Source organism: Saccoglossus kowalevskii, chromosome 10, assembly GCF_978046115.1.
Source record: "Saccoglossus kowalevskii chromosome 10, keSacKowa6.1, whole genome shotgun sequence".
NCBI lineage: Eukaryota > Metazoa > Hemichordata > Enteropneusta > Harrimaniidae > Saccoglossus > Saccoglossus kowalevskii.
This window is the reverse complement of record NC_140650.1, coordinates 27950802-27964995: the sequence shown is the minus strand read 5'-3', so window position 1 is coordinate 27964995 and position 14194 is coordinate 27950802. Positions and strand designations below refer to the sequence as shown.

The window sequence follows — 14194 nt, the reverse complement described above, 5'->3', positions numbered from 1 at the left end:
CAATTACAAAATTCATGTAGGCAAACATCCACAAGAATTTTCAGTACAGCATAAAGCGCTCTGAGTGTTCACATTTGAATGAAGAATGTACAGGACTATATATTGATTAATATAAATGGACATATTTACCTCAATTTAGCACAATTTTTGGTATAATTTTTTGAAATCATGTATGTCATATGAATCTGATTCATAAGTTATCATTTTATAAGAAACGTTGTATCATTTGTACCATATATGATCACTACGAGCTTGTTGGGTGAGTACCACATGCAGAAATAATGGTTTCCACGAATATATAGCCTTGTTGGATGTGACTTGCTAGATGCAGGAGTACACTTATGACAATGCAACTCCAATGATGATGTGTCCCAACTCAATCAGCATATCAGAATTTCTGGTAATGAGTTTAGATACAACATGTATGGTAACCATGGCAACCAGTACTTGATAATAAGGTGTTTACATTTTTAAATGTAGACTATTTTTGATCAGCTGCTATGTCATCCTTTATCCATTTATTAATTTGAGGTTTTTGGTGAAGTTTAACAAAATGTTTTTTCAGATTTTCTTTCAGTTTACACCTATAATCACACGCACTACATTGCCATGGTTTTTCATCACTGTGGACTAACATATGACTTTGATAATGGTGTTTTAAAGCAAATAACTTGTGACATATTTCACATTCTAGTTTCTTCTCTGCATGGGTGTAGCTGTGACCTTTCAGTCGATGCTGATTTTTAAACTGCTTCCCACATATCTTGCACTGTACAGGCTGCGTGCTGTGTACCACTTTCATGTGCAATTGCAGTCGGCGATTGTGAGTAAATGTTTTCCCGCAAAGCTCACAAGGAAGCAACTGTTCAAACATGTTATGCGCCAAGCTCTGATGGACTTTTAATTCATACTTGGACATGTAACCTTTGCGACAAATACAGCAATTCATCAATCCCTCTCTCGTATGAGTTCTCCGAATATGCAGCATAAGAATAGAGGAGTTTAGAAAACGTTCTTTGCAGATTTCGCATTCATGATTCTTAGCCTTGTGAACATATTGGTGTCGCAATAATCTCTTTTCACTGACAAATTTTTTGTTACAAGACTGACAAGGAAAAGTCTTTTCAAGTTTCTTGTGGTTGAGCTGGTGCTCTGCCAAGGAAGATTTCACAAGAAATTCTTTCCCACATACTAAACATTTAAAGGTTTCATTTTTTACTGAGTGTTCTTTTTCGAGATGCTTTTTCAACAGATGGTTATGCATAAATTCTCGCATACAAGTCCCACATTTGTACACTGACATGCGTGATAGATGGTTCTCTAGCATATGGTTCTGCCAATCTTTGTGCAATAACGGACCTACATCACAGAAACGACAAGTTCGCTGAGAGCAAAATGCATTGGACTCATGCACCTGCAGAGACAACAGATTGGCAAAACATCGGCCACACTTCTCACATACAAATGGTCTATCTTCTCTTGGTTCTTGTATGAGTTGTCTCAGCTTGTTTCGTTTCTCTTGTTCTTTTATAGCTCTTTTTGTACCTAACTTCCTTTTCTGCTTTCCTCCACTATCACCGCCTATGTTGCGCTTCACTTTCTTGCGCTTAAATCTCAACTTAATATGTCTCTTTACTTCGCCAATTTCAAAATGATGCTCAGTTTCATGAGCTCTCTGTACTTCTGTATTTTCAACATCCAGACTGTAATTTACATTACTGTCATCAAGATTTGTACCTGCATCATCATCACTATTATCAACACCACATTCTGAAACATCCTGGTCTCCATGAGGCTCTCTGAAAACTCTTTTCCTGCGACTTTCTCCCTCTCCAATTTTTGTGTGGGTACTAGAAGTTCTTGGTTCATGCTGCCAAAGAACTGCGCCTGACACATTCGTACGTTGTATTCCATGACACTCGTCTTTACGCTGGTTGTCTGCTGAGCCATCTATGGGTTTTGACGATTGATGTCTTGGCCACAAATTCACAGCTTCAGGATACAACTCACCGGACATTTCCGGAAATATCTCAACGTCGTGTGACTTAAATTTCAATCCAACAGACTGATATTCATTCACAAAATCACTGCTGCCGAAATACTCAGACGGCTGATCATTTTCTGAGACAAGGATGAAAACTTTGACTCTGAACTTTGACCTCAATTCCAGTCCCTGAAAAAAAAATTTAAAAAACTGTCACCAGGCTGTTATTTCTTTCCTGGATTATAGAAATCTGAATAACTAAGCAGCTATGACTAGTTGATATTGACAATATATAAATCTGGCAATCCCACACGTGTCCAGCAAATACTATGGAGGCATCATGGTTCAATGGTTATCTCACTGAACTGGCAATCATAGAGTTGTGAATTTGAGTCTTGGCAATGCTATTGTGCTGTATTTATTCCTAATGCTTCTCACTACCAATAAAGGATGGAAACCTGGTATGTAACCCATGTGGGCATATATATATAAGGCAGCCAGGTTTGTATACTCTCCGGCTAACTGACTAGAGTAATAATGTACGGCACCCCCTGTGCACGATATTGTCAAGGAATTGGGTGCTATATTACATGAATGTGCATTATTATTTACAAAATCACTACCACATAAAAAACATTTAATTTTAATATTAATTAATCAATCGCATATTCATATATATTTAACCAAAGGATTAGAGCCTGTTGGTGCCAGGAGAGTTCAGCAGATCTTGAAATTATTATTATTGACCTAATAGCCCTCAATTCACAGGATTGCATCAGTCAGTTCATGATGAGAAATGTAACCGAATTACCTAAAGCAAATTGTTTGTAAATAATTATGTATGCACACCAGGAAAATTCATGGCAAATGGCAACCAAAATAATTATCATTTATTTATTATTATCGTATTAGAAGCCGCATCCCTAAGAGAAGTGGCACCCATTCTTTTTGAATAATTGAGAACAAAAAAAAATCATCATTTCTCATATGTGTAGATGCCGCATTCCCTCTATTGCATTGTACTATTTTAATAGAAGTCACAGTTTCTAATACAGATTTTACAGTATTATTTATGAAAGATTAATATAAAAAAAATTTTTTCATTTTTTTGAATTATTAATTAACAAAACCATGGCAATATTAAGCTTAAGTAAATGGAAAAAATGCTTCTATTAGGTGAGATAGCTGTACCTAACAATGTAAAATCAAAAGGAAAAATAATTTTCAGTAAATGACATCCAGGATAATGACAGAGAAATGCTAAAATAATAATAACAACCACTTTGAATCTGTTTATATTGTGGACAGTAAATACACAATTTGTGAAACCTTTGTGTAAAAAATTACAATACTTTACTTGGTGCAATTTATTATCACAATTATTTTTGAAACGTATCGGTGCTATGATTATTAATATTCCATGATAACTTGTGTTAGTATATGCACACATGTAAGTGGAAAAATACAAAGCAATTTTATATGGAGATACAAACAGCCATTGAGGAAAAATAAATTTATCAAATTTAGTCGCACTGCATTGTGGTCGCTTTCCATTACGCACGTCACCGATCTGTCATTGCGTCACCTTACCTTCTGTAGGAGTATGCGTTTTGCAGCCTGACCTTCAGTCTCATTTTCCTCCGTGGGTCCTTGAACGAATGAATCCATCGTGTTTTCTCTAGGCAGTGTTCTTTTCTAGACAAACACAAAGAGAACAACGGAACGAGACATCATAATATTAGTCTTTAGCGAACTCTCGCAAAATCTCGCCGACCCTGAGATGAGCAGCAGTATATAGATTAATACGGTTAATATTTTATTCTCATAAACTTCGTATTGCCCTGCTTCATAACGCTATGGGAAGTGCGCCCCACATCAGGGCAATCATTTCCGTTATTACGCCCGGCTCTTTTACGTCGTGTGTTTGAGGCCACGCCATGGTAAAGTTGAAATTACACCTATAAGTTATACGATAAAACCTTAATGGACTGGATTATATGGCTTTTGCTGTCCGCGCTCGTACGGCTTACGCGCCCTGCAACTTGAAACTCAGGCGCTTCCGCCGCACTACCTCGGATCTCAAATTCGTACCCAGTCCACACAAAGAATAATATCACCTCTAACTATCTACCTCCACTTGCGAGTCTGAGCAATATGTTTAAATAAACGTATTGGAGATTGATATTCTGAAATGAATTGTGGCTGAGCAATTAGAACAATCTAACATGCAATTCAAAACACAGTTTAAAATGAAAAAAATATTTAATAACAACGAGTAATGTTAAACTGGAACACACCCTATGCCAGTTCAGAATCTCTGGTCACAAACATCATATTGAAACTGGCAGGCATTGCAAGGAATGAAAGAGTGTGTAAATACTGTGATAAAAAGCAGATCGAAGATGAGGTACATCTCCTCATACACTACAGTCTTTACAAAGAACACAGAATTGAATTATTCAAGTACTGTAAGGAAATTATACTAAATTTTATCGAGTTAAATGAACTAGAAAAATTCAAAGCAATTATGAAAGGAATAAGAACTGCACAATACATACAAAAATGTATGCGAATGAGATGTGAGCAGCTCCACCAAATATAAAAATATTCTTTCCACCGTTATGACTCGAATTATTTGTCACTTCTTAGCAATAATAGCTAGTGTATTGTATTGGACCGTATAAGTTTATCGTGGTCCTTTATGTGTTTGTAATATTATTTAGCTTCATTTAGCATTCTGTGTAGTTGATTAACTTTACTGTATCTTATTGTAGTTTAGTTTATTTTACAACTCACTGTAAATGTTATTATTATTATTACTATTATTATTATTATTATTATTATTATTATTATTATTATTATTATTATTATTATTATTATTATTATTATTATTATTATTATTATTGTTGTTATTATTATTAATTTAAATGTTTCCCGAAAACTGTTTATAACTAAAACTGTTTATAGCTATAACTGAAACGCCTTTCTTCCAAAATGTTTTCAGTAGGTAGAAAATGACATTTCCTTCATTACGCAGTATAGCAGAAAATGGTTGTTTACACGGTTTCTAGAGGGCGCTGCCCACATACCGCGGTGGCTTGTGTGTTTCGTCAGTGTTACCCCAAGTCTATGAGAGAAACCATGGCTCTTCTGTGTCGATACAAATCAGTAATATCTGAAAATAGCAAATTTAATGACACAACATGTATCAGTAATTACTAAAATACCATCACAAAGAGTAAATACAGGCACGAGAAAGGCTATCATCACACTTATAATAATACACACCTATTCCACAATTACTTAGAAATGCCATAAATAGAATGCAATATCAAAATTAATATTGAACAATAATGTTCACGATGAGCCGAAAGTTATCCTAAATAAACTTGAAGGCATCATGCTGGTTTTGTAAATCCCTTGCAAAACGTGTAAAAATTATGTAATTGATAGAGTCAGCGTCGGCAGCTGTGTACTGACTTGCATTGTCATCTTCAGCGGCCTCCATTCATTTTTTGTATGTCAGTTGATGCGACAAACTTGAATTCATGCATCAGAAAATTCCATCCTGCATAAATTCCTTGCCGACATCCTTACTAAATTAAGATTAGAGAAAAACGTTACGCAGAATTTAACAGAAAAATGCAGTTCAATTCGTGTTACTGGTGTGTAGTCATATTTTCCTTTCCATGTTATATTATTATTTATTTTCTTTATAACAACTAAAAAAAATATTTCACATCACATATTTCTGATTCGAATATCGCATTGCTCGAAACAATAATGATACTAAATTGAACATTACTCACTGGATTGTAATTACATTATTTTCTTTCCGGTTAAAGATGTAATTAAAGTTTTGGTCAGAGCGGACGAAATAGGTTTGTCCTGTTAATGTGTAATATTGTAGGTTGTCCCCGTTCTCTGAGACAAAACAAATCTGATTAATAAGCATAGTTTTAAATACATCGCTCCGTTGTGGATCATGGTGATTTTGAAAATAGACAACCGAACCATTGGAAGGATACAAAGGTGAATGAAATGGAACAGACGTACTGCAGAATACAGTGAGAATGTTTCTCTGAATTTAATGATTTTTTATTTGTTCCAATATAATTTTTCTATTTCCCAGGTATCTGATCATGTATTTGGAGACTGCAGACTAGACAACAATACTACTAAAGAATAAAGATTTCAAAGATGATATCGTTTTTCCAGATCACAACTCATCTGTTTTGAAGCATTCATGTTCATAGAATAGTCTATAAATAAAGTGAATATTCTATTCTATTCTAAGAATAGAATAGAATATCAACTATTAAATGAAAACCGACATTTTGGTCGTAAAATCTCTGGTTCAGTTTTAAGTCAACCGTTTCCCCCAAACTTCTATGCAGTAGAACAAGGTGTATTGTTGGGTTTGTCGCCATGAGAATTTGATTAAACAAATTAGTAAATTCTTGAAAATACACTTTAAAGGATGTGTGTAGAAAACCGACATAACCGTACGGTTTTGACTACAATTGTTACACAGCAGGCAAATCATCAGCATCATGGGAATAAGCTATATCACACCACCAGAGTTAGATTAGAGCTTATTTCTCCTCATTGTGGCATCAATATTTTAATTTATACATATAAAAGATATCTAACTCGTTCAAATCAATCGCAACTGCAGCTCATATTGCTGACCATATCTGAAAATCTATAAAATTATTGCATTCCTTGGTGTCATTAAAAATTAATTTGCATATTTTATTAATTGTTATATTTGTTTATTTATAAATATTTTTGACGTTATTTGAGATACAAGAAAAATGAATAAACGAACATAACAGAAAAAAAATTGAAAACAATAAAGCCTATACCTACATAGTATTTTAATCGGATTGATTTTGAAAGAAGCAATAATTGTGCGTAATAGGTAATATTGTTTTAGCTTGTCAAAATCTGGTTCCCTGGTTTCCTGGAAATTAAGACAACATCTCACAGTTTTCTACATCTAAATTCATGCTACAGTGTAAGAATTACCTTTGGAATATTATACAATAGTTTATCGACAGTTATACTTATATCACATTCATAAAACATTTATTTACTTATTGTAATAATGCTTTACACTATTTTGTGTTGTAAATTTTCTTGCTTCTAACACATTATGTCTGCAATTATTCAAAAATACATGTGATATACACAGCTACATGGAGAGTTACCTTTCCTTGTACATTTTACACCTTCAAACTTATTTCCGTAGCATAATTGCACTACCGGAAGCAGGTCTTGTTTTATAACGGAAATCGGCGCCACCTGTATTTCTGTTGTTTGTAGTATCCGTACAGTGGGGACTTAACATGTATTTATCTTCGCAAGATGTTATCATGTCAACATGTCCAAATCCCATATGATTACTCATCATTTCGCCTAGAAAGGTGACATATGAATAAACGAATGATCAAAACTTTGTCCGATTTACATTGCACGTGGGGGGGGGGATTGGATGATATATTTCTTGATATATCAATTGAAGGGAACACCTACCCCACTTATTATAAGGATTTAGTTCTAGTAATTGTAATTGTAAAAATTTTCATCAACATCGGTATATTCTATTTTAGGTTCATGAGCAGCTACAAGTTAACAAAAAACGCCAACATACTATTAATTACATACCTTAAGCTGTGAATTGGCTTAGTCATTGTAACATAGAATCCACACATAGCCACATGGTGAAATGATAAGTAACATTATTCACGTTTTCTCGGAAATACTAAAATCCAAAACATTTTTCGAAAAAAAAAATCTGTTGAGATCACCATATATTTCATTTGACTTTTTCTGATGATTAAATGAAATGATAGCAGCCTGGACAGATAAAGAGGAGTTAAGTTCCTACTTTTCATATACAGCATGAAGAGTGTGACACATAACATAGATAATCAGCTGGTATCACAGGACTGACGAATACATCATCTAATTCTGGTGGGTAGTGGCCTATTTTTCCACTATATGCTATCACATAGTGGACACCCACCACCACCACTGTTGTGGTATCACCCCCCATCCCCAAAACTTACAATGTAAACATAGCTCATATTCAATGAATCAATAAGTTTGAAAATACACATTGACAGAAAAAAAATGACTGCATTCTCCATGTTATGTATATCACATTCAAATAGTTGCATCACCTAAATAAAAAAAATGTCAATGTTATCGGTCTGAAATACCTGGCAATTTGCACATAATAGTCAACTATCCAAAACAATTACAAAAAAGAGTGATTTGTCTATTTTCAGATGTTGAAAATACCAAAGATAATTAAAATACAGTTTTTTTAAATGCTGTACAAGTTCAACACTCACTCTGAATGTATCAGTCTGTATGTCTTAACCAATTGGTCTTCGCTGTTTCACTATTCTGATATCATATTAAATAAAATAATAAAATACAAGGCTTGAAATTTGGAACTTGGAAAAGTACATGCATGTACTGATTCATTATTATTCACGATTTCCGGTTCCAACAATATGATACACCACCATGACGTAATTGATGATATAATACATATTATAATTTATGCATATAGACGATATAAAATAGGGATTCATTTAGATCACTGGCAACTGTAGCTGATATTGCCGATTATATCTGAAAATCTGAAGTTGTTGCTTACCTTGTTATTGTGAGAAGTTATGTCTAGTTGGTTTCGTACATTCCTTGTATTGGTAGGCGTCATTGCTGCAATGTCTGCTTGTGTAAAGGTTAGTTTATTAAATCGTTGTATTTATCACTAAGTCTCGTATTTTATCGTACAGAAGGTACTACAGTTTTTTGTAATGCTAAGAGATACAGATCTATCAACACCGTTGCCACCTAACATAATATCCATGGCATGCTCTTCTAATTTGATTGCTTAGTCTCCATACACAGTATTAAAACAATACCATAAAGTGCATTAATAGACGCAAGCAAGTGTTGATGAAATTGAAATGTGGGAAATTCTGATCGTACATTCGTGTACGACCCTTTTCAGTGTTTTTGCTAAGATAAGCAGGTAAACGTTACCTTAGTTCTCCAAATTTATTAACTAAGTTCCCCCACATTAATGTGTATATATAATGGCATCTTTAATGAATATTGCCATATTTTCTTTCACTAAAAACACTGCGCCCTAAAACTAATAATTCATTGTCATTGTATATTCCCAACATATTTTAAACGTTTTTTTTAAAAAAAAAAAACGTCAGGCATCCCCAGTAACAGACAAAGATGTGACGGGAAATGAAGTTGAAGTTCGCGAACTTGAAAAACGTAAGTGTGCTCTCATCGTATAACTGAATGTAGCGTAATTGTTTTTCAAACAGACACCATGTGTTAAAAACGCGTGAAGTCGTCAAATGGCACGTACGGTAATATATGTTTTATTTGTATAATACATTGGTCAATAATTTGGGTGTATATGATCTTTTTTTCACAATATATGTATAACACAATTACTGAATCTTTGCAGGGATCCATCAATTTTTAATTGTTGGTTGGTTGGGGTGGTATATTCCCCAAGTCTTAGGTTGTACCTGATTAAAATTTCTGAATTTGACACCATAACTTAGTTGCAAGTCTGAGAATAATACCCTACAGTGACTCTTACGCTGTTCTATAAACAGATATGTCACACAATGATATTTGTTACCAGATGTGTTAACATTGGTGGATGGAGTAGATTATAACGATGTCATTCACAACAACATGCAGCTTTATAAGCCGATATGTATTTCGTTAGATATTCTGTTTGTGTTCTTCTGTATCATATAGAATCACTCATGTCTAGATTTTGTATAATTGCCGGAGTATATATTAGTCCCTAATATTTGTCATCGTTCATCTGGGTAAAAATACGTAATAGGCCAATCACTACGAGTAAGGCCGCTTTCGGTTCCGCGATCGGCAGCACGAAAAATCTCTGATCATTCTGTGAAAATAAATATTAGATTCACGTGGACGGGAACATAATATTTAGAACTTCGTATAGATTTTCGTTTCAAGAATGTTCTTAGTGTAATTACCGTTACGATGATTTTCGTTCGCATACTTTGACGAGTTGATATGTAAACATTACGTTTCAGAGAGGGTATAATGCACGCCCTGGGGAACAACAACATTTCATACTCTGATGAAAAGACAAATTATATCGAGAACTTAACCATAAGCCTGTTTCCAATGTTTTAGTTTGTTGAGTAAACACACTATTTGAACTTGAATTACTCTTTTGGTTTATTCTGCACGCAAGCAGAAAGACTGGGAAATCAAATCAACTCTTCTACTTCAACTCATTCATGGTGGCATGCGTCGTCGCTTTGATAGGCGTCGGATTTTCTGTTCAACTGGAATAATTTAATTTCTGCCTGTGATAATGGCTCTTTCCAACATGAAAAATTGTATTAAAAACTAAAACGTTGCACCTGAAATATATGTGTTATAATATGTCTATGTATTTTCAAATGCAGGCGGTTTAATAATAACGATTTACATATGGGATTGCAAAATAGTTATCACTTTGGGCAGAAAACGATCAGCGTCTCTTAACGTGGATATACGGGTCAGAACGACGTATGGGTTTGAAGTGTTACATCGATATATTAGCATACCGACAAATGGAGAACCAGTTTATCTAATGCCAGAAGTTCTGCGTGATCCGGATTCTCAATTTATCGTTGATTATACTTTCGAAAGTGGCATTTCAGGAAGTAAGCCACTTGACTGTAAGTAAACACACTTAGGTTTGATAATGTTTTTACATTCACATATTTGGTGTTCCATTTGTGTGATTAATCGATATATCATACTCTTTTAGCTCCTGGTCCTGGTCCATTTTCACCTAGAAATATTACCTATGTGCGTGTTTTCATTTGTCGGTTGATCATGAACGTTCTATCAGGGGGAAAAACTTCTCTCTCGGGGTTCTCCACACTTGTCAGGGGGGAAACTCGTCTCGTCTCTCTATCTCGTCCCCTTGAGGTACGGGATCGGGAAAGTCACTTTAACTTTACAGTCAAATAAGACACACACAACGAAATACGTTTCAACTCTCGTCTTAGTCGATCTTTTGGAGCACTCTATAAGACACAGCGCCCTGGGGGAAAAATCCCCAAGACTGTCACAAGGCTGACCCAAGACTCGCCCAAGACTGGACTGCCTCAAGGCTCGCCCCTGGACTGGACTCTCGACTGCGTCTGTCGTGGAGTATTCGCCAAGACCAACTCAAACTCTCTTTATTCATTTTCAAAACTCTAACCAATTACAAAACAGTAAAATACTCTAGGGCGTAACCTTCAATCATAAAGCCAATCACACTAAGTACTGAATACGTCATATCTTTTGATTAATCGTTCACTACATTAATAACTATGAATATAAACTGTCAGAATGAGTAGTCTAAAAAACGGTGGTTATCTGGTAATTAGTTCCAAATCACTGAGCCAAGTTCCGTTCAAAACTTCAAATAGGTCTACACGATGACAGACATAACACAGCAATTCGCTAATAATCAGTTAATTAAGTCGGTCAACAGATACGCGAAAACAAATTCATGACAGTTCTACGCATATTATAATAAGCGTCTATGAGGCACTAAAACTAATTTTTGATTTTTAGTTGAAAATAGACAATGGAATGATAATTTGAAAATCATCAACAGTCATATGTCACATGTTGCATGTAATGTACAGGTGGCATAGTTGACTGGCAAAGTCGGGACTTTTTCGTGTGTGTTCTTTTAGTCTTTTTAGCGTGATCGCGAAAATTGACCGCTGAGTTACGCAGTCAAGCTAGTTTTTCGCGACCACGTTAAAAAGACTAAATTGACAATTAATTATATTTATTTCTGGTAAAACAAAAGAGAAGTCCCGACTTTGCCAGTCTAGTGGCATAGATGCTTTGTGATTTCATTATTATTCATTGTCTGCGAATAAAATAAGAGTGGATGGGACAATACAATGACAGTTTAAAAATACTAACTCTCATGTGTTACATTTATACAGGTGCCACAGTCGAAAAAGACCCACATGTAACCACATTTGATGGACTCAAGTATAACTTCAATGGAAACTGTTCATATACATTGACTAAGAGCTGTGATAGTGATATCCACCCATCGTTTGAAGTCACTGCTGATTTCCGTGCAAGAAACCGTAGCTACCCATACAAACCAGTGACATTCATGGTTGCGTTCAATGTGACTTCAAATGGAAGACAACTGATTCGAGTAAATAAAGACGATACAGTAGTTAGTTAAATATAGTTATAATACTGAAACCTGCCCAAACTAAACACCAACGATTCGGAGTATTCTGTTTCCATGTCAATATATACAGGAATTGGAATTAAACTATTTGCGATCCTCACAAGATTCGGCACTTTTTTCCATAATGTAGCACAACTTTCTAACATTTTGGTTAACACTGAACAACATATATTTATTTGAACTTATTTGACTTATTTCAATATTACTAAAATACTATTATAAGCGTTTTGCACATTCGGCACATTTACAGAAACCCATACATTGTTCCATTTCTACAAATCCAAGGAAAGCTTATGGCGCCACCATCGGCAGAGATTGGCAATGATGAAGGCTGCATCGATGTGGAACAAAATAGAAATAACAAAAATCTGAAGAAATCTGTTTTATTTTTGACATGGGAGAGACGGATTCATGGTTTAAACATTGGATTTAACGACATCAACCTGCGTGGTAAAGTGTGTGGATTGCTTGGAAATGATGATGGTAATCCACACAATGACTTCACTCTTCCGGATGGACGACGAACGTTTCACGCCGAGGAGTTTGGAAATAGTTTGTTAATTGCCGACAGGTGAATAACAACAGCAGGGGCGGATACAGGATTTTTTTATGGGAGGGGGGGGGGTGTTCCAAACTTTAAAATCGCCTAAGTTAATGATTTGTTTATATTATACAAAAACAAATTGAATACATTTTCCCCCAGAGGTCCACCCAAGTAACCTACATACCAAGTATCAAAGCAATTGAGCTAGTAGTTTTCAAGCAGAAGTCAAAAATGTAATTGTTGACGACAGACAATCACCTATGTAAGCAGCTCTGCTCTGCATGTAAGAAGACAGCAGAGCTAAACATGACATAAACATGCCCAAAATAGGAGAAATAAAGGTATGGCAAATTGAACAAATCTAACAGAGGTCTACCAAAGGTACATGTACCCTGGGGTACACCAATTATCAAAGCAATCAGACTTGTAGTTTTCAAGAAGTCGAAAAAGTAAAGTTGACGAAGATGCCAGCAACTTGTATAATGAGCTCTGCTTGACCAAGTCAACAGTGGAGGTAAAAAAGTCTGATATATTGGCATACAATCTACAGCAAATAGTTACTGTAGAATACTTAATTTTAGTTGGAATTAATTTTCGCTGAAAAGGCATTTTATATAGAATTTATTTTCACTGATTTTTGACGAGTTAAATGTAAAATATAGGAAAAAAGGTATATTAGCTGGATTTTATTTTCACAATCATTCCTTCAGCGAAAATCAAGTATTTTACAGTATTTCTCATGACGAAGGCAGCTATACAGTCATATGACACAGAACTTGTGATTTTCCATAACAGTGAATTCAGAAATACTGTGTTTACAAACAACAAAACACCAAACTTGAGTGAAATTTAACGAGATGGCAAAATAACTGACAAAGTTAGAAATTGAACTGAAAATTTGGATTGTGTGTGTTTGAATCTTTAAATAAGAACCAAATTGAACAGGGGCTCTGTAAGGTAGAGTTCTGTAATGAACGAGGACACATGGTTTCAATAATCATCAGTACACAGCATTTTAAAATGATAATACGAGTATATGTTTTCTGTCATTTTATTACATAGTTACACTTGTAAAACTGTTATTCTATGTTCAACATGGTAGACATAAAGCAAGCAAACACACATACATACATACATATCTTCACTATCAGTTCTATAATTCAGAATCTCGCTACAAATACATACCAAAGGCTGACGAAAACAATACAATTTATGGTAAAACGAAGGAAATTTGTCGACATTACTAAACTGAAACTGCACAAAAGAAAGTTATCCAAAGACACTGGAATATCATTTTTTATATGTCATTTGTACAATAATCTTGACATCAAAGCTTTTCAGTTTTACCAATTTAACAGAAGATACT

The 14194-nt window shown here is 34.8% G+C and overlaps 1 protein-coding gene across 1 annotated transcript; it reads right to left on the bottom strand.

Annotated features, from left to right (window-relative positions):
• Window positions 1–376: 376 nt before the first annotated feature.
• LOC100378440 (uncharacterized) lies at window positions 377–3749 on the bottom strand. Its single transcript, XM_002739650.4, has 2 exons — window positions 3575–3749; window positions 377–2173 (listed from the first exon to the last, which is right to left on the bottom strand). Exons 1-2 carry the CDS (start codon window positions 3650–3652, stop codon window positions 482–484), a joined length of 1770 nt encoding a protein of 589 aa, XP_002739696.1. The 5' UTR covers window positions 3653–3749; the 3' UTR covers window positions 377–481.
• Window positions 3750–14194: the final 10445 nt, after the last annotated feature.